This window comes from Armigeres subalbatus, chromosome 2 (genome assembly GCF_024139115.2).
Source record: "Armigeres subalbatus isolate Guangzhou_Male chromosome 2, GZ_Asu_2, whole genome shotgun sequence".
In the NCBI taxonomy this organism is placed as follows: Eukaryota; Metazoa; Arthropoda; class Insecta; order Diptera; family Culicidae; genus Armigeres; species Armigeres subalbatus.
The window spans coordinates 10,570,645-10,592,249 of record NC_085140.1 but is presented as its reverse complement, the minus strand read 5'-3'; the positions used below and the strand labels follow the sequence as shown (position 1 = coordinate 10,592,249).

General features: G+C 38.7%; 1 protein-coding gene across 1 annotated transcript in view; it reads left to right on the top strand.

The window, feature by feature from the left end:
* Positions 1-21,605, top strand: part of LOC134217692 (sodium-coupled monocarboxylate transporter 1) — a 264,070-nt gene that overhangs the window by 66,799 nt on the left and 175,666 nt on the right. The window contains exon 6 of the mRNA XM_062696502.1: positions 12,930-13,045. Within this exon, the coding sequence (XP_062552486.1) occupies positions 12,930-13,045 (116 nt within the window). The remainder of the gene's footprint in view (positions 1-12,929; positions 13,046-21,605) is intronic.

Below are 21,605 nucleotides of genomic sequence, written 5' to 3'. Positions count from 1 at the left end.
TTCAATTGCCAATGAAAACGTTTTATCTCAGCAATGAGTTCACGCATTGTAAATATTTTTTCGGAAAATGAAAGCTGGTTGAATTTGCAATGATTCATGTATGACTTTATATATTTGTGTATTAAAATTGAAGTTTTATATTTTAAGCAATGTGCTCTACTTTTTCGATAATATAATATTTTTCAAGTTTCTTCCTGGAAGGTATATCTCACCGATCCTTGTCGATAGCAGCAATGTTTTACAATTTCCAGAAAGCTGTCGAAAAAAGCTAACTTTTGAGGGTAATTGGAGCTTTATTGGTAATTGTATTCAGGTTTGGCATTATAATCAATTTTATGCATTCTGAAGACCATTGTTCTCAAAATACGAAATACAAAATCGTGAAAAAAGACCAACTTGCACCGGATACCATCAGTAACCACTGCATGCATTCGATTCCTGGTAAGATTCTGCGTTGGTAGAGGTATAGAACATCCCGTTCGGTTCAAATTTTTGAATTATGCTCCTTTTTGCTGAAAATTTCTCCACTGTGCAACGGGAGCTCATTGTTAGAAACATATTTAATCCAGTTTGTTTTCTAGTTAGGAAAAAAATCGTCAAAGCGAGTTGTTGCTTTGAGTTGCAAATTATTTGGGTAGTTCCCAGCGGTTCCCGAATGAGTATGAATAGTTCATATTTGTATTACTTTCGTTTCATCTTCATCAAGTAAGTGTTGGATGCGCTGAAGTCATACGCTGGAGAAGTCACCACTCGGTGCGTTAAGAAACTGTTGAAATAAAGAATAAATCATGAAAAATAATTCATGGGTTTCGGCAGCAATGTTCAATCAACAATTGTAGATCAGATGAGAACATACCGTATATCAAATACATAAAGCCAATATTTTTTTTGTTTTGGTAGATACTTTCTGCACTAAAGTTTGGCATATGTTTCTAGCTTTAGAAGCCCTTCATTCGGAAGATTTTGTCATTTAGAAATGCAGTTATGATGCCAAAACATTTTTGAATTAAATTAATTTGTAACATTGAATTTCGAGGATCTGTTAGGTACATATTTCGATTATTCTTTAATTAGGTTGAAAATTACAGTATACTGTAAATTATTCTAAATGTGTAAGCTGGTATTTAATTGTTTTGTAAATAACAGTACAGATTTGAACATTAACGTACAGGTTTGGATTTTGTCACTGGATCCTACAAAAGCTTCGAATTCAGGGCTGACAATAGTCCTTCTCGCCATACGTAGAAAGCGTAAAAAATAGAGTCTTCGTCATAACATTGGACAAGGCAACACCCATTCAGATACTTCCCGCCGCATGCCTACCAAAAGTTGCGAATTCAAAAGTCATGACGATTTTCGTAGTCACTTCTCCACATGAATGATTGCATGTCACTATTTTCTTTCTTTCTATGTTATAACATACCTATGTAATTCTCCAGAACGTCTTGGAGCTCAAAACAAATGATCCACCAGATCAACCAAGTTTTGTATGATATTCTGCATCGCATTACTGAATTTTCCTGCATTTAGTAAATACCTTGACCTCAACTCAAGATCATCTTGGAGGTCCTTCGACATCTCCTGTTCAACGAAATTATGATCATATGCTTATTGAACCAGATTGGGTGTATACCGATGTAAGGACATTGCAAAGCACTTGGTTGATCTGTTAGATGTCTTGAACTGAGCTCGAGTACGTTTTGTACAGCCTTAAACATCTCGTTCTCGAGAAAAATGGCTCCCCAAGAAGCGTATATGCTTATTGAACCGAATGAGTACAATGCAAAAGCAAAGTTGATCTGGTAGATGATAAACTCGATAACGTTTTGGAGAACCTTGAGCATCTCTTATTTCTGAAATTTGTTCACTAGCTTAACATTCAGGACTACTGAACTTGACTGAGTGTTTAACATTATCAAACAATATGATATAACATTCAAACATTTCACATTTAGTTGCATGCCCTCGAAAGTGAAATCTTCCCGAGGTTTTGTTAGCAGGTTAGCAGAGTCTTTTTGACCTCCAATATTTTTCCTGTAAAGCCAACATCCTGATGAACAACTTTGTTGAATAAAGTGGGAAGAGAGCTCTCTTCTATATTTTTACACAACCAGTCTATAGATATTATAAAACACTGGACATGTATGACCCATTCGTTGGTTTGTTCGGCGTACAGAGCTTTTAATGCTTCTCATAGTGTTGCAGTCCACTACCGGATAACAATTTCGTTTTACTTCACTGAAGGTAGGACATCCGCGTGGGCACGCCCTTGAAATTGCGAGTTGGTAAGCAGTCGGTCATTTTTGGTACTCTTCCTGTGTCCTTAAATACATCTTTAATTACCTTTTAACGACTGTTTTTTTTAAATTTTAAGTATTTTGTCAGAAGTGTCCTTTATCTTAGTTTTCGTATTTGTTCAATTCACTATGAATTTAATATATGTTAACATTAGAGCTCCACCGGAACAAATATTTGTTTATTTGATAACATGCTTGGCAACACAGATTAGAACTATATTAAACTATAGGCCGTAAACCACACCTCGGACGATCTAGTGATCAGATGATTGGAAACGAGTCCTAAATCGATTTTTAATTTCTCCAATGTTCGTTCGTCAAGCTCATACGCAGGAGGTTGTGAGTTCAGTCTCAGACCCGTTTCATTCTCCTACTTTGTATCTTTATTTCTTATATTCTAACAATTGCAAAAACTGGAACTTGGATTTTCATAACGTTTCCATTTACTAGCTTATAAATACAATTTGACTAGTTCCAGTCTGGGAGAGAGAGAGTCAGAGACTACACACGAAATCAGAATAAAATTAAACGTCATGACGCAAGCAAAAATTACCGACGAAACAAACATATCATAGCAAGCGACGCGCGAAATTACCAACTTTTGGTCTACGTCATCGATGTTTTCGTTGATTTTGTCGAAACCAGTGCGTAACTTACACGAGTTTGAGCAGTTTAAACATGAAGCACAGACAAACAGACGTAACAGCTTGAACAATTTTCTGAAAAATCCATCGCCCAACTCCTCTACCACCATCTTGCGAGCATGTTACACGAAACAATATTTCGTATGACATTATCACCAGAAGGCGCTGGAGTGAAATGTCAAACTCGAAGGTTTACGACGCAAGCGCCTCTTGTTGTGAAACTCGCAACCAATCAAATTCAAATTGATCGTTGAAATCATGGTCGATGGTATTTTTTCTGGTGTTACGTCTGTTTGTCTGTGCATGAAGTGTCTCGCGAAATACTGCGGGCGGAGCAGTGAGAAGTGTTCAGAATTATTTTTTTTTGTTGCTTCGGAAGGAAACACAAAATCACTGTCCTTGCATAATACACTAACAAAAAAGGTTTGAGTACCAAAAAAGTCAACAGAAATCATCTAGCATTATTGGTAAAACATGTAGAAAATCAATGGACCAAAATGGCGCACATACTGACAGCTGTAGATGTCCATTTTGAATTATCAAAAGTTTCTAACGTAAGTAGACAACATGAAAATGCACAACTCTACTGGTCGGGGTTCAGCCAAACCGCACCAAGCGGCTTTTTGTCTGTGATATTTTGATTGCAAAAGGAAAACAGAAAATATTTTATGTCAATTCATGCGTACATTTGTTGTATGAGATCCTCAGTTATGGCGGTGAACGATGTCTGATGCTATTTGTGATTAATTGAATCTGTTTCTCGAAAACTTTGGCAACAAAAAATGGAATTTTTCATTAGCGCTTGGTGTGATTTGGCAGAGCCCCGACCAAATATTGTAACCATTCCGTAACCAGCTGCATTGGAAACACGAAATCAAGATGAATACACTACTAGGTGCTCCAACCTGCCAAGTTTATGGAAGAGAAGAAAGCGGGGATGAAAAATTAATTTTTAGTGCCAAACCACAACAAACCGGATGGCTCTCCCATATTAGAATCTAAGATGGTTGAATCGTGAATGTGGCAGATTGGAACACCTAGTGGTGTATTCATCTTGCACTAAATATTGTATTTCACCAAAATCCAAGAACAATAATACATATACTTAAAATAAGAATATTTAATAGTTTAATACTCACTCTCAAAATTACTTTTAAATAAAATATCCCTTATATTTTGTTTTAAAATAATTTTTTTATATAAATAAAAAGAAATTACTCATAAAATATATTATTTTTAAATTACCTTTAATAAATTAAATTTATAATTGGCTACATTTTCAAATATTTGCGTAGCAACACAGATTTAAACCGTCTAAGACGAATTAAGTACTGTCCATTTGATTCCACCAGTTAATTTTCGTTATCTTGCAGATACGTATTTCGACCACAACTGTGTGGTCGTCTTCAGTGTCTTGTACTTGACTCGACTTGAAAAAAACAATCGCAACTTACACTATTTATATTACGCTAGGTACCTAATCTAATCTTATTTAAATAAAAATAAAAATAAAAATAAGATTAGATTAGGTACCTAGCGTAATATAAATAGTGTAAGTTGCGATTGTTTTTCTTTGATCTCTAGCCAGGAAAATATTGGAGGCGCTTTGAATTTTTCATGATTCCAAAATTTTCTTGCAATGCGTTATATTATGTACGAAAAAAATAAGTCATCGTATTTTATCGTAGGGGACCGAAATCCGCCCACCTCAAGAGATATCGAAAAATAAATTAAATTGAGTTTAAGGTAATTAGTTTACACACAATTCATCTTATCCTGTTCATATACTTGACAGCAAGCTTCTAGGCTATTGAGATGGAAAGTAGGCTTTGAAATTAAAACAACACAAATCAAAAACAAATTGCCACCCACCTACCACGTAGTTTCTGGTGCTATTTGTTTGAAAATTGCACTGTATTATAATTGCAAATTGCGATGAATAAAGTAAGCTAAGCAGAATACAAATCAAAGCTAAGCAGAATACAAAATCTGCTGATTTCAGGAAGATTAGAGACTTCAAGCGGATAGAAGGCGCGGAGCGCCACCAGTTCCAAGTGTTTGTTAGCTGGGAGCGGTCCTAGTTGTTGAGGAATTTGCAGGAAAAGGCATTGTTTACGTTTGCGACATTGGCCCTTATGAAACAACCGTGTCGATATGATTTATGTAGTAAACGGCAAGCACTGTTTCACTGCCACACAATATCTAAAATGTGTATATCACGTTCTTCTTCTTCTTATTATTGGCATTACATCCCCACACTGGGCAGAGCCGCCTCGCAGCTTAGTGTTCATTAAGCACTTCCAGCTTTTTATAGTGGTAGTTTAGTTAATCAGTCTGCTTCATTCTAAATATATAGTTATAAAATAGCTGTACACAAATGCGGAACATTTCAAAAGTAGAGGCCTTCGTGCTGCTGTACCCATTGACGTAACTACAGGGGGGCTAGGGGGGGCTTTAGCCCCACCTAGGATTAAGAATGTGGCACAAAATCTACTTTCTGTTCTCAATTGTGCGCGCGGAATTGATAAGCCTTGTCGACCTAAATTGGACGTAGCAACTGTTTTGGCAGGGAAACATATTTCAAAATGCTGGAATAAAATAAGAAGAGCAAAAAACTCCAAAGATAGATTATCCGGAAAGAGACAAGGGACATGTGCTACTTGGCCTTTCGCACCACAACTCTACTAAGCGTTTCTTTAAACTTCGAGATATCTGTGGAGTTTATTCCGACTGTTGGCAAGCGGGAGCCACTTGGAACACCTTATCGCACTGTTTGTTCACTGAATGTGATGGACGACACATTCCCCGATTGCATTGATTACTGATGATGTGACTCTAAGTTGTGGTTCACATTAGGCCTTCTTCGATGGTTTCAAAGCAATTGAATATATCGACATTGTTGTTTCAAAAGGACGAAAGTCGCAAACGTAAACATTGACTTCTTCTGCTGATTTCAGGAAGATTAGAGACTTCAAGCGGATAGAAGGCGCGGAGCGCCACCAGTTCCAAGTGTTTGTTAGCTGGAAAGGACCGCTGGAAGTTGTTGAGGAATTTGCAGGAAAAGGCATTGTTTACGTTTGCGACATTGGCCCTTATGAAACAACCGTGTCGATATGATTTATGTAGTAAACGGCAAGCACTGTTTCACTGCCACACAATATCTTATCGAAATGTGTATATCACGTTCTTCTTCTTCTCCTTATTGGCATTACATCCCCACACTGGGACAGAGCCGCCTCGCAGCTTAGTGTTCATTAAGCACTTCCACAGTTATTAACTGCGAGGTTTCTAAGCCAAGTTACCATTTTTGCATTCGTATATCATGAGGCTAACACGATGATACTTTTATGCTCAGGGAAGTCGAGACAATTTCCAATCCGAAAATTGCCTAGACCGGCACCGGGAATCGAACCCAGTCACCCTCAGCCTGGTCTTGCTTTGTTGCCGCGCGTCTTACCGCACGGCTAAGGAGGGCCCCTATGTATATTAAGTGGTATATCGTGTATATAACGTGGCTAGTATGAATAATTTCCCCCGAAAATCGAGATAATCCCCACTCGGAAATTTACAAGGCCGGACTGGGATTCCGACATTCGAGAAAATAGCAAAATAGCAATATTAGCATTTATAAAGGATTTATGCAAGCATTTATGAAGGTCTTATTATTCGCGTTGGATTACATGTATTTGCATTCCATATAAATATCCGATTTGATCGGAATAAGAAAATGAGTTTTCATTAATGGCGAACTCTAGTAAACAAGGCAAAATGGTGACTCGACCATTGACATGAACACAGTAACCGATCTGGAAAGTAAGTTGTCTAACGGAAAAAATGCATCGTCGAATATGGAACATTTCAAAATATGTGCGCAGCATTAGGAACCATATGACAATTTATAAATCAATTAATGATATATGTTCTTAGTTCAAACATTTTCATTATAGGGTGGGTGTACCAATTGTCGCCATACATAAGAACAACTATTTTTTTTTTAAATAAGTAAGAGGCATGTGGGTGGACTTTATATATTCCATATTTGGCAAATCCCATTGTTTTCTTATGGGACTGGCCAAATAGGGACCACTTGTGCGACAACTGGTGCAAAGGGCGTCAAAAATTAAGCAAAATCAATTTTTACAATTATGCTTTGCTTGTTTTGGAGGAAATTTAAAGGTGTTATCGTATCATATGAATATGCTTTATCGATATGAACTTGGTTTGCGGTGATTTTATTGGCCATTTGGCATATAAAGCACTAGTGCGACAACTGGTGGTATAGCCACAACTGGTACATCTAGCCTAGTTACACATCTACTACTTAAAGATATTCATAAATCATAATGGTTTCTCAAAAAACAACGATTGTGTTTCAAAATTTGCTTAAATACGAAGAATGTGGAACCTCCACGGTACTTAAGTGTACTTAAGTGTAAGTCGTTCGCAATGCGAAATGTTTTAAAATAGCAGAATGATAGCGAAAACTTTTTGTAGAAAATCGGCTTTGTCTTACGGACATTTGCACAAATAGGTAATTTTCCGTCTATTTTCTCAATCATCATTTCTTGCTTCTCACTCAGCGAGAAGTAGGATGACTCATTTCTCACTTTTCACTACTAATTGCTCACTTCTCACTGTGAGAAGTGAGAAGTGCAAAGTTAGTAGTGAGACGCCCCATTTCTCACTTCGCACTACTCACTTTTCACAGCGAGAAGTGAGAAGTGAGAAATTATGATTAAGAAGTAGGAAGTTAGACGTCAAATAACATATTCGAACGAACTATTGGGTCAAATGACCTGTTAGGCCATATGACCTATGCAGCTACAGGCGGAGCCATTATCTCTGAGACCTACTGACGAGATGAGAATCTTGTAAGAAACCGTTTAGGGAACGTCCACAAATTACGTAACGCTTAGAGGGGGAGGGGGGGTTGAGTGAAGTGTGACGATCCATACAAATTTTTTAGAAGCTTCATACAAAAAGTGTGACATAGGGGGGAGGGGGGGTTGAAAAATTCAAATTTTTGCGTTACGTAATTAATGGATCTTCCCTTATCTTAGCATTGAGATGCGTCTTCATGTTGAAGGCACTGTCGATGTCGTATTCGTTCAGAAAACTACTAAGCTCATAAACTTTGTTCTTGATAGAACAAGCGTTCCTATTTGGGCTGTTGATGGAGTCTTCCGAGCCAATATTTGGTAAGAAAATGTACCAAAATCCGCCAAAATAACGGCCTAAAATTGTTGTTTCTTGGAGCTTGACGATGTAGCTCAAGTGATGGATGTGGATAAGAAGAATGGATAATATTTCTCTGTTATTGAAACATCCAAAAACTCTGCTCTTTTAGGGTCTACGGTTGATGCACTTAGACTCATATTTAGAACTACAGTCGATGAACTTAGCTTTTACCACGAGGAGTCTTCATATGGCAGTTTCGTGTTCCGTAGTTAAACTTGGGGTAGTTGGTGCTTTACGTGACATCGCGCTTGTTTGGTCGATAACGATTCTAATCAGCAATGATATCAACTAGTTAAAGCGCTAGTTGCAGTAGCTCTATAACTCTGCAACTAGCGCTATAACTCCGACAGTAGAGTTGTTAATCTCGCCACGCCAATAGACCTGACGAGCGCCAACGGTCCCACTACTGCAGACTCCATCGATGAAACGCAACCCCACCCTTGCGTTACTTAGTAGATCATCGATCGCATGAGAGGTCATGTGTAGAACAAGAGATGGACAAATAACGTAAACAAAGAATAGGAATCAAAAAAGTGTTGAAATCTACTACTCTACAGGCAGTGAACTAATTATTATTTTGAATTCACGTTAAATTAATTACGAATCTATCTTCAATATCATTGCTAGTGGTCACCTAAATTTCTTGGTAATATTGGCAATTGACTTATGTTACAACATTGAAGATCCTGTAGAACAATGAGAACTTAACCTACATAAATTTGCTTACAGATAATTGCTAATCCAAAAAAGTACAATTTAACCTAAACTATAATTGGCTAAATTAATTCATAATTAAGAAAGGTGAGAATTGTAGAAACCTTAGTGCACTTACCAGAATCTAACTTATATCTAAATATCGAATAGCTAACTAGTGTTGAAGATCAACTTAGATCCCTATACGATAATCCGTTCATTGGAGATAACAAGCCCTAACCAGAGTCTATCATATATAGAGTTACGCAAAGAGTGAAGCCAAATCTACCTATTAAACTGTCAAACCGTCTACCTATCGAGCAAAGTAAACAAATGCTTGTTGGTAAGGCGGAAGTATTGTTATCGCCTAATGATTTTTAATGGGAAATTAAAACGCATGAGTTGTAATGTATTAGGTTTATTCTAGAAACAGCTTCAAAAAACTTCAATACACCCCCAATAAAGTAGCAACAAGAAGCTCACGTGTTTGCACTCTGTGAGTGACTTGGTTATCGAATTAAAAAGCTTTAGCAATGAACACTCCCGTGAAGTCACTTTAAGGGTTGAACAAAAATGAAAGTTGCAAACAGAATAACAAGAAGATCATTCAGAATAAGTGTAAGAAGATCCTCTTTGCGCAACTCTATATAATAGACTCTGGCCCTAACTATATAATTGCGGTGACAAAACACCAAAAGTAAGTAGTTCACAGAAAAAAATAATGAAAAATAAACAGCGCGTAAAACTTGACATGCGATTTACGTCGAATATTGTATACATTCAGGCTATATCCCGTATGGAATTACGCTAATAATGGCGTTCCATTTATGTGCATGATTTTTAGCGTATATTTCAGTGGATTTTTCTATCTGTGTTGTAAATGAATATAACATACCAGATCTAATTTTCCATGTATTATAAGGAATTTTGTAATTATTTCGGATATCCCAGTATAAATTAACCAAATCTATTGCTTCGTTTAATCGCTCAACAAGAGTAGTAGAGTCCACCATACAGCATATTTTGAAATTCTGCTTCTATATGGCCACAGATAGAAAATTTCACTGAAATTTACGCCAAAAATCATGCACATTAATGGAACGCTATTATTAGCGTAATTCGAAACGGGATATAGGCCAAATGTATACAAAATTTGACGTGAATTGTCAGTATTGTATACAAGTTGTAAGCAATCTTGTAAGGAAGAGGACCATTTCAGCATAGAATAGGTTAAATTTCCGCATGTTAAGTTTCACGTGCAGTTTTTTTTATTATTTTTTTTTTCTGTGGACTTATTAACAAACTACTAAATTATCGAACCCAGATTATTAAATTATGGAAAACATCCTTGGTTTTGGAACCCAAACAAAGCCACATTCAGCAATGCAGGTTCCATAACTGCGCTATTTATTATTGAGCTACGCAAAGTCCTACAAGGCATATAGTTGACAGCGCTGATTCATTCTGACATAATGGCCAACAACACCTTGTTCGTCAAATTGAAGGGCGACACGAAACAAGTGTGATTGCATTTTACAACCATTCAATGCTTGATATCGTCTGCTGAGGTAATTTCATGTAATCAGCAACTCGTCTAGTCTTTTACTGGGTAATATACGATATCGATAATGATAAATTGAACAGTACTGCGGGAGGTCGTAGACGGTCTAAGGAAACTAACTTCACGTTTACATGAGGAACCGCTGCTGATGCCGCGAAAATTTATACCGCTAATGTTGATGTTCAGAAATTGCTTTGTCTACCGTTCTCAAGTAAGGACGAACACAAATTGAGAGAGGGCAATGAAAATAGGAAAAGTTAGATTGCGAAAGTGAATGAATGAGGTGTAATATAAGCGTTCTGTTTGTGTTTGCCTACGTGCGTGAGGGATTGTGCTTTTTGAGTGCGGAAACGCTTATTAAGATTAATTGCTCGGTATTACAGTCCTGCCTGGGACGAATGGGAGGGTGAAGATTGTTTGGTGATGGTGATATAGGTGAGAATTACACATTTTTCTTTCACCCATGTCCTGACAGACGGAAGCGTGCGTGCGATGTGTCGTAGGTCGATGTTTCCCTCCAGACCCCAGAACCCCTCTATGGGGAAGAGAATCCCAATGAGTGGCAGCGGAGCGAGCGGCTGAATGAATTGGGTTGATTCCCCCGGTGCACGTATCCCATTTCTTTCCTGCTCTGTGGTGGAATCCATGTGTTCTGCGTTCAACAGCTTCACCAACAGCGGCGGAAGGGTTTCCGTTTCAATTTGCGGGTGTGGAAAGGTTAGACATGATTGGCCGGTGTCGGCGCAGACGGCGGCAATGTGGTAGTCGACAACTGGTGTGAAAAATGAGCCGGAATGTCTCGGTTGATGTTCACACAATCCGTCAATGGGGAAAAGGGCTCAACACATGGGTTTCGGCTACGGCTGGAGCGATGGATCGATCCTGCGGTTTTATCAATCTGGAAAGCGAATAAAGGCTTTATTTAGTTGAATGTGTATTTTGATGGGAAAAAGGCAATCTAGGCTGAACGTTTGGCTTAACGACGATAAAATGACTTTTGTATACAATAAACGACATGAACAATCAATTCTCTAATAAATTAAATTTATCGATTTTCAAACGTTCAATGAATATTGTTTTAAAGTCAGCTCTTATTTCCATGTTTATTAAACATAAACCACTCAAATTATCACAGGTATGTGAATAGTGCAAACGTAATATGTTTTTGGATATCCGCAATAAATCTAATGACCACAATAAAACACCAATATGTTGATGAAATGCGTTTCGACCCATTACCCATAATTAATTTCAAATCGTTCATCGTTAATTCGAATGCTGCCCACTCATTGATTCCGTGCCCATCAGTAGGCTCTTGATTGAATTTGATCATCGAACGCAAGTTTTGGCTTGGATGCGAATGGGGAGCTGTAACTGGCACAAACAGAAGACGGTATCGATTCAATTGAATAAAACCACAGGCAATTGAACTGCAGACTGATTGACAGCCAATTGCGAGAGAAACCGCGAATGATTTGTATCAGTATGAATCTGTTACGGCATTGAAGGTATGCTGTGTTTATTGGAATCGATTGGAAGTAGAAAACAATCGAAACTGGTAAATCAAGCGATGGATGCATTTGATAAATATAAAACTAAGAATGCAGCTTCTATGATTAATTCATGTTCGATTTAGTTTGTGGTGCGTGGCAATCTATATTTCAAATTTCTCATGCAGAAACTTTTGAAATACATTTGATCCCTACATGCAAATTTATGGAATGGAAGGATTGATTAAGCACAGAAAATAGCAGGAGAATCTTCCTTATTTTGAACGAAGCAAAGCGTGATGTACGTGGCTTTTGCAACGGCAATTTTCTACCAATCTGTGTATAACAATTATCAAATTAATCTATTTGTAGCCAGTATTCCGAATACAATATGAAATCATGCGCTGACATTTATTTTTGCCAACAGCATTAGCGGCAACGAAAGTTCCCTTGATTATGATCAAAGAGGGTCACATTCAGCCTACTTTCATGAAATATCGTTACCATTATACTGAAACTCCAAAATCACCCTTGCCAAACATTTTCCGACGGTTTCGCTTCCATCGAACCAAGCCGGAATGATCTCCGAGGTCGGCGACAATGAAAGATGATTTAAAAAGTTTTGTATGTATAGCGGAACCTCCGGAACCCAGGCACGCACGCACGTAGACGTAAATGTAAAAAGCGAAATATGCCACATTGTGTCGTATGAGTTGTGAGCTTGCCCCTAGGAGGTGGCGACTGGAGACTAAAAGTTAATTTGGAGTGAAGAAAAATGGCGCACCATCATCAGACGTCAGGGCTTCATGGTGAACCAAAACAAAATTGGAGTTCAAATTTGATAAAGTGAATTGAGTGAATCATCAATCATGGTTAGAAAGTGATGTGATGCGTGATGTTATTTAAACTTTCGCGACCGCGACCTAGATTTTCCCGATTCCCCTAATCTGCACATTTGATTTATCCTCCTACTAATGAACGTTACCTTTTTCCATCTCTTTCACAGGCTTGCATTCTGGCCATTTCCCTGTTGTTGGTGGTGGGCCTCGGAACGTACTACACCGGAAGTCCCATGGAAATTTTCACGCGTGCTCAGGAGAGCGGCCGCATTGAATTATTCAAGTGGGTTTCAGATTTAATGAATTCTTCGCCCTCATTCACGCACATTTCGCACAAAAATGTAAACCAAACAAACTGCCGAATGTATCCTTTTTCGCATAGCTCCGGAACATTTCTATACGTTCCGGCCCCAGCAGCAGTAGGGTAGCAAATTTTCCAGATTCTGCTCCGTTCCGTTCCCCAAAGGACATCCCCGAGTTGAAGCTTTGGTGACCGTTTCCTTGCGGATGATTTCTACGGAAAAGGGCATCGTTCATGTTTTATTCAAGTAATTGAAGGCTCCGGTGTCGCTTAGGTTCGATATAATTTTACCTTCTTTACTTAATAAGGTGAATTGAAAAGCTGAGTGCTCATTAGAAAATTTGTTACCATTTGTTCAATAAGAATTGGAATTTTAACTTGAATAAACATCTTCGATCGGAGACCGTAATGACTGAAGATTTAACATCTATGTAGTTTTAGACAGACATTCACCATGATAACGTATAGAATTTTCTATTACTAGGGCGGGCATTAAAAATCGCCTAGATGATTAACGCCGTAAATTGGATGGCCATGAAGTCCACAAAAAGTCCTCTGACATGATTCCTGATATCAAAAGAAAATAAAAACTCCCGCTAGGTGAACCTGCGTGTTCTTTTATCAGTTTCCGTCTTGTTTCTTTCCACATGGAGGTAAAAGGTTTTCTCTTATTTGTGCGAATTTTCATTTCAGGTAACGTTGTGAACACGTGCAAAAACTTACTCTGTTCCTGTTCATTGGCACAAGTTTATAAATATTAATTATTAATATTATCATCATCTGTTTGTCGGGCTTGGGACAGATGAAGCACATTTCATTCTCAGCTTGGTATTCCGACAATTTTGGAGTTTGGACCGATGTTTGTGTTTTTGTTCCGGAACCATAATTCGGTTTGTTGGAAGGTATTATTTTTTCAAAAGGGTAAAAGAAAATCTGCAACCAAACACCTGTGTCTTCTGCAGTTGTTATTATTGTTCAGAACGCCACCTACACTGCAGTTTCGACATACTGCCTTGAGCTGTTGTGTTAACTGCAGCTACGACGAATCTAGCCAAAAACTTTTTAAAACAGACGAACTTTATCCAACTTGACACGTCTGGAATCAGTATATGGGTTTAATAACCTCTCTTGCCCCGTTGTTCGAATCACTCAAGCATCTTCTTCCGAGTATGCCAATCGGCACCATATCAGTAAAGAAGCATACCGATTTATGGGATATGGTGCCCATTTTCAGATATGTGAAATGCCTTCGCTCATGTTGGAGTACCACACTTGATTGTAGATAGTCTTCGTGCCTGGCTTCGCTTTTCAAAACTGTTAGAAATTATTCTCAATAACAATAATGATCCTATCGTTAGCGATGCCATTTTCCAAACATAGTAGACGTGGCGCGTTAAATTGTTGTTATCGTTGATCAGTACATGTGAGGATCATTACATGTTTATTGTTTATGGAGGACCAACCCTTCATCCATTTGACCTTTTGTTCCTTCGACCTTTTGTTCATTCAACCTTTTGTCCCATCGACCTCCTTAGCCGTGCGGTAAGATGCGCGGCTACAAAGCAAGACCATTATGAGGGTGGCTGGGTTCGATTCCCGGTGCCGGTATAAACAATTTTCGAATTGAAAATTGTCTCAACTTCCCTGGGCATAAGAGTATCATCGTGTTAGCCTCATGATATACGAATGCAGAAATGGTAACTTGGCTTAGAAACCTCGCGGCTAATAACTGTGGAAGTGCTTAATGAACACTAAGCTGCGAGGCGGCTATGTCCCAGTGTGGGATGTAATGCCAATGAAGAAGACCTTTTGTCTCTTCGGCATTTTGTCCGTCGACACGCATATTATCTTTCGATCTTTTTTCTTCCGACCTTTTTTACCACAGCATTCAGCCCCACACTGTTGGTCCGTTTGCGGATAGGTTAGGATTTAATTGATAGTCGCCTCTTCTACGGATTGGAACCCACCTGTCTTGTCCACCGTTACTTCACCGATTCCCTGTCACCGATTTTCAATAAGTACGTCAGAGCTGCTCCCGTCCACACCAACCGAGTACCATATTCTCGGGCTCGGGTGCGCTGACATGAAGCGAAGAACTGGCACTCCTCTTTACCATCTTCTTCTTCTTATTCTTATTGGCATTACATCCCCACACTGGGACAGAGCCGCCTCACAGCTTAGTGTTCATTAAGCACTTCCACAGTTATTAACTGCGAGGTTTCTAAGCCAAGTTACCATTTTTGCATTCGTATATCATGAGGCTAACATGATGATATTTTTATGCCCAGGGAAGTCGAGACAATTTCCAATCCGAAAATTGTCTAGACCGGCATCGGGAATCGAACCCAGCCACCCTCAGCATGGTCTTGCTTTGTAGTCGCGCATCTTACCGCACGGCTAAGGAGGGCCCCATACACAGCTTCAAAGCGCAGAAGAGACCATACAGAGGCATATAGAAGGCAAAACATTTGTACGACGAATACAGAAACCATGAACACAGGCTTACGGATGGGTCGGCCGTGGAGTTTGAATTGTGGTCACCGGTCCGTACCTCACGATATCGGACAGGGTTCCTAGCATCTGCATCTTTCTTTCCGCCGTTGCGGCTTTCATCGCAGCCATGTACCCGTCGAGGGAGCCACTTTTAGTCTTTGCAGACGACTTTGGGACGGTTCGTCTAATGATATTTAGACGAATGATATTTAGTCGAAGGGACATTTGGTCGAAACGAAACTACTTTTAGTCGAAATTACATTTAGTCGGTAGTAGGTAACGTAGTAAAATGAAGTAGATTTTTGAACAAATTTTATTGAATAAACCACAAGATACATAAATGAACAGATTGGAGGAATTCAGTGGACGTGAGGAAAATCAATCAGTAGCGGAAGAAACGAATAAAAAAGCCAATGGGATTTTTTTGCCTGAGCAAACAGAAACTCTGGACACCTTGGTGGACTATGGAAAAATTGAAAGCCTACAGCCTTCTGCCCCATACGCTGGAGGACCTTGGTTCAATGGTCCGTTCCATTGAATCCAAGCTAAGTTAAGTTTTCCCCAGGTGGTATAGATTCATCACAGACGAACAGATATGACGAAAGAAACATTTTTCGATGCAATTCGAAACTATTGCTTACACCGACTTTGGCAAATCATGTACCAGATGGCGGTAGTGATCAAACGTCAAGCTCGAAGAAAACCGATTGGGGAGCCACGGGCGAGCAATTCGTCAACTAATTATAATTTGAAATGATTAGTAAATCAGTGAACGATCAAATAATCTCGAGTGTTAAGTCTGTTTGTCTGTAGATTCATCATTAGAGGGGTTCGCTGAAGTAAATATCTTGTCGGCAATATTTATCGTTCTCCTTTTATAACTTTTTTCTGAACCCATCGTTCTTTGGTCAATATTGAAGTAACATTTAGGTGACTTTTTAAAACATCGCAATAAATCTATAGGTTTTCAATTATTGTTTTAGGTTTCCAATTATCCTTTTGACAATGCGTCATTCGACGAACTGTGCCAGGATTATCCATTTAAAAATCTAATTTCGACTAAATGTCCATTCGAACAAATGTCCATTCAACTCGACATAATGTCCTTTCGATCAAATGTACAAAGATTCTTCAATTTAAAATCTGCTTTCGAATCAATGTCCATTCGACGTAGTGAGAGGTACAAACTTTTGCATTAATTAACAAACCCCTATGTGTTTTTTATTTTAAATTAAAATAAGCGTAACTCTTAAGATATATGAAAAATGAACCAGAAAACTAACGGAAAATATGGGTCTCCATAAACTTTTCATTTCCCTGAAATTTTCCAATTCAAATTAAGCTTACACGTCGACTTTTTTTGACTATTCAAGGCTTCCGGCCCTCTTGAAAGTAGGACTCCGCGCCTATTTCGAGAGAACCTTCCGAGTCTCTTGAAAAAAAAGCTTCCATGTCTCTTGATAGGTGGTATTCGAGCCACTCTAAAGGAGGCTTCTGAGTGTCTGGTGTTCCCGAATCCATGAATTAAATCACGGTGTATTTTTGCTGGTTCACGAATTCGGGAACGTTTTTGCCTTTCTCGTATACAAAGTATACGTAAAGGCTATATGTTCGCTCCAAAAACAAACTTTTGATCCGAGGACCGGAGACCCATAGTGTTATATACCAATCGATTCAGCTCGACGAATTGGAGTGATGTCTGTGTGTGTGTATGTGTGTGTGTATGTGTGTGTGTGCGCAAAAAGTTTAGCTCACTTTTTAGGCACTTATCCTCAACCGATTTGCTCTCAACAAGTTTCATTCGACGCAGAATCCTATCCCATTGTTTCCTATTGAAAATTGACCCGATCGGACTATGGGCTTGGAAGTTATGGCCAAAATACTTTTTGCCTTTCTCGTATACAAAGTATACGTAAAGGCTATATGTTCGCTCCAAAAACGAACTTTTTATAGGAGACCCGGAGACCCATAGTGTTATATACCGATCGACTCAGCTCGACGAATTGGAGTGATGTCTGTGTGTGTGTATGTGTGTGTATGTGTGTGTGTATGTGTGTGTGTATGTGTGTGTGTATGTGTGTGTGTGCGCAAAAAGTCTAGCTCATTTTTCAGGCACTTATCCTTAACCGATTTGCTCGCAACAAGTTGCATTCGACACAGAATCCTGTCCCATTGTTTCCTATTGAAAATTGACCCGATCGGACTATGGGCTAAGAAGTTATGGCCAAAATACTTTTTTTCATATTAAAGCACGTTAAAAAGTCTAGCTCATTTTTTAGGCACTTATTCTTAACCGATTTGCTCGCAACATTCGACACAGAATCCTGTCCCATTGTTTTCTATTGAAAATTGACCCGATCGGACTATGGGCTAAGAAGTTATGGCCAAAATACTTTTTTTCATATTAAAGCACGTTAAAAAGTCTAGCTCATTTTTTAGGCACTTATTCTTAACCGATTTGCTCGCAACAAGTTGCATTCGACACAGAATCCTGTCCCATTGTTTCCTATTGAAAATTGACCCGATCGGACTATGGGCTAAGAAGTTATGGCCAAAATACTTTTTTTCATATTAAAGCACGTTAAAAAGTCTAGCTCATTTTTTAGGCACTTATTCTTAACCGATTTGCTCGCAACAAGTTGCATTCGACACAGAATCCTGTCCCATTGTTTCCTATTGAAAATTGACCCGATCGGACTATGGGCTAAGAAGTTATGGCCAAAATACTTTTTTTCATATTAAAGCACGTTAAAAAGTCTAGCTCATTTTTAGGCACTTATTCTTAACCGATTTGCTCGCAACAAGTTGCATTCGATACAGAATCCTGTCCCATTGTTTCCTATTGAAAATTGACCCGATCGGACTATGGGCTAAGAAGTTATGGCCAAAATACTTTTTTTTCATATTATAGCACGTTAAAAAGTCTAGCTCATTTTTTAGGCACTTATTCTTAACCGATTTGCTCGCAACAAGTTGCATTCGACACAGAATCCTGTCCCATTGTTTCCTATTGAAAATTGACCCAATCGGACTATGGGATAAGAAGTTATGGCCAAAATACTTTTTTTCATATTAAAGCACGTTAAAAAGTCTAGCTCATTTTTCAGGCACTTATCCTTAACCGATTTGCTCGCAACAAGTTGCATTCGACACAGAATCCTGTCCCATTGTTTCCTATTGAAAATTGACCTGATCGAACTATGGGCTAAGAAGTTATGGCCAAAATACTTTTTTTTTCATATTAAAGCACGTTAAAAAGTCTAGCTCATTTTTTAGGCACTTATTCTTAACCGATTTGCTCGCAACAAGTTGTATTCGACACAGAATCCTGTCCCATTGTTTCCTATTGAAAATTGACCCGATCGGACTATGGGCTAAGAAGTTATGGCCAAAATACTTTTTTTCATATTAAAGCACGTTAAAAAGTCTAGCTCATTTTTAGGCACTTATTCTTAACCGATTTGCTCGCAACAAGTTGTATTCGACACAGAATCCTGTCCCATTGTTTCCTATTGAAAATTGACCTGATCGGACTATGGGCTAAGAAATTATGGCCAAAATACTTTTTTTCATATTAAAGCACGTTAAAAAGTCTAGCTCATTTTTAGGCACTTATTCTTAACCGATTTGCTCGCAACAAGTTGCATTCGATACAGAATCCTGTCCCATTGTTTCCTATTGAAAATTGACCCGATCGGACTATGGGCTAAGAAGTTATGGCCAAAATACTTTTTTTCATATTAAAGCACGTTAAAAAGTCTAGCTCATTTTTAGGCACTTATTCTTAACCGATTTGCTCGCAACAAGTTGCATTCGACACAGAATCCTGTCCCATTGTTTCCTATTGAAAATTGACCCGATCGGACTATGGGCTAAGAAGTTATGGCCAAAATACTTTTTTTCATATTAAAGCACGTTAAAAAGTCTAGCTCATTTTTTAGGCACTTATCCTTAACCGATTTGCTCGCAACAAGTTGCATTCGACACAGAATCCTGTCCCATTGTTTCCTATTGAAAACTGACCCGATCGGACTATGGGCTAAGAAGTTATGGCCAAAATACTTTTTTTCATATTAAAGCACGTTAAAAAGTCTAGCTCATTTTTTAGGCACTTATCCTTAACCGAATTGCTCGCAACAAGTTAAATTCGACGCAGAGTCCTGTCCCATTATTTGTTGAAAATTGACCCGATCAAACTATGGGCTTAGAAGTTATGACCAAAATTCTTTTTGCCTTTCTCGTATACAAAGTATACTTAAAGGCTATATGTTCGCTCTAAAAACGAACTTTTTATAGGACCCCCGTAGACCAATAGTGTTATATACCGATCGACTCAGCTCGACGAATTGAAGTGATGTCTGTGTGTGTATGTGTGTGCGCAAAATAATCTCTCTCAATCACTGACTTATCCTTAACTTCTATCTAAATCTTGTCCCATTGTTTCGTATCAAAAACCGGCCCAATCGGACTATGGGCTTCGGAGTTATGGCCAGTTTTTACAAAAAAAAATCTGACTCTCTATTTAGGCACTTCAAGACAAAATTTTCAAAACGACTTACCTGCTTTTGTAAACAGAGATTCAAACGTCGAGTGCACGAATCTCATAGCACTTCGACACAAACCAACGCCATCATCAGGTAGCCGAGACCTTCACCTGCCTATTGGTAGTGTTTGTTTGCGTGGGAGTGTTATCAAATTCGTCGAATCGACGTTCGAATCTTTGTTTACAAAAGCAGATAAGTCATTTTGAAAATTTTGTCTTGACTTACTCTCGGCCGATTTGCTCGCAACATTCGACGCAGAATCATGCCCCATTGTTTCCTATTAAAAATTGGCCGGATCGGACTATTGGCTCAGAAGTTATGGTCAAAATACTTTTTTCATACCAAAAGTGCGAAGAAATTACTCCCTCGCAAGAAACGAGAAAGGCACTATCACCGCTAGGTGGATTAATCTGGGTTTTTTTTGTGTGTTCCGAGCCTGTCTAAACGAGCCTTCCAAGCCTTTTGGATGAAAGGATGCTTCCGAACCACTTTAAAAGAAGTTTCTGAGCCTCTTAAAAGGAGGCTTTCAAGCCACTTAAAATGAGGTTTCTGAGTGTCTTGAAAGGACGCTTCTGAGGCTTTTGAGAGTACGGTTCCAAGCCTCTTGAATGAAGAATTCCGAGCTTCTTTAAGGGAGGGCTTCCGTGCCGCTTGAAAAGAGGCTTTCGAGCTTCTTGAAAGGAGGCCTCCGAGTTTTTTAAAAAGAGATCTCCGAACTTTTTAAAAGAAGAAGAAAAGAAAAAGGGAAACTTAAAGAAGAAAGTTTTGAATAAGGCTTCTGGGCCTCTTGAAAGGTGGCTTCGGGGACTCTAAAAAGTAGGCTTCCAAACCTTCTGAAAGTAGGTTTCCGAGCCTCTTAAAAGGAGCCCCTTGAACAGATCATTCCGAGGCTTTTCAAAGAAAAAGAAAAAAAAGGTTTGAGGAAAAAGCTTAAAAAAAGGTTCCGGGCCTCTTGAAAGACAGTTTCCGAACCTCTTAAAATAAGGTTCCCGGGTTACTTGAAAGGAGGCTACCAAACTCCATGGAAGAAGGCTTCCGATTAGCTTAGAACAGTGATCACCAAAGTGCGGCCCGCGGGCCGCATGTGGCCCTCCAAGCCATTTCCTGCGGCCCGCGAAGGTTTGTTTGAGAATACACTACGTGTGGCCCATTGATTAGCACTATATGATAGGAAAAGCTTTCTATCATTCCCAATATCTCGGTGTATTCGGGAACCTGTCAAGTCACATCACTATGATGTTGAAGCAAGATTTATAAATTTAGAATAGTTTTATCATTACGGTTCATAAAATTCATAACTTCGTACATGGATGATAGCAGGCCGACAGCAAATATACTTCGATGTTATTGCCCCGGGCTATGATAATAACATTTGGATTTCATCTCAGATTCAAAGGAACTGAAGATTGAACTACAACTACAGGTAAAAATATTGTTGTAATACACTGCTCCGTAATAAGAATATTTCAATTTTTCAAAATAAGTGAGGTTTTGGAGAAATTGAA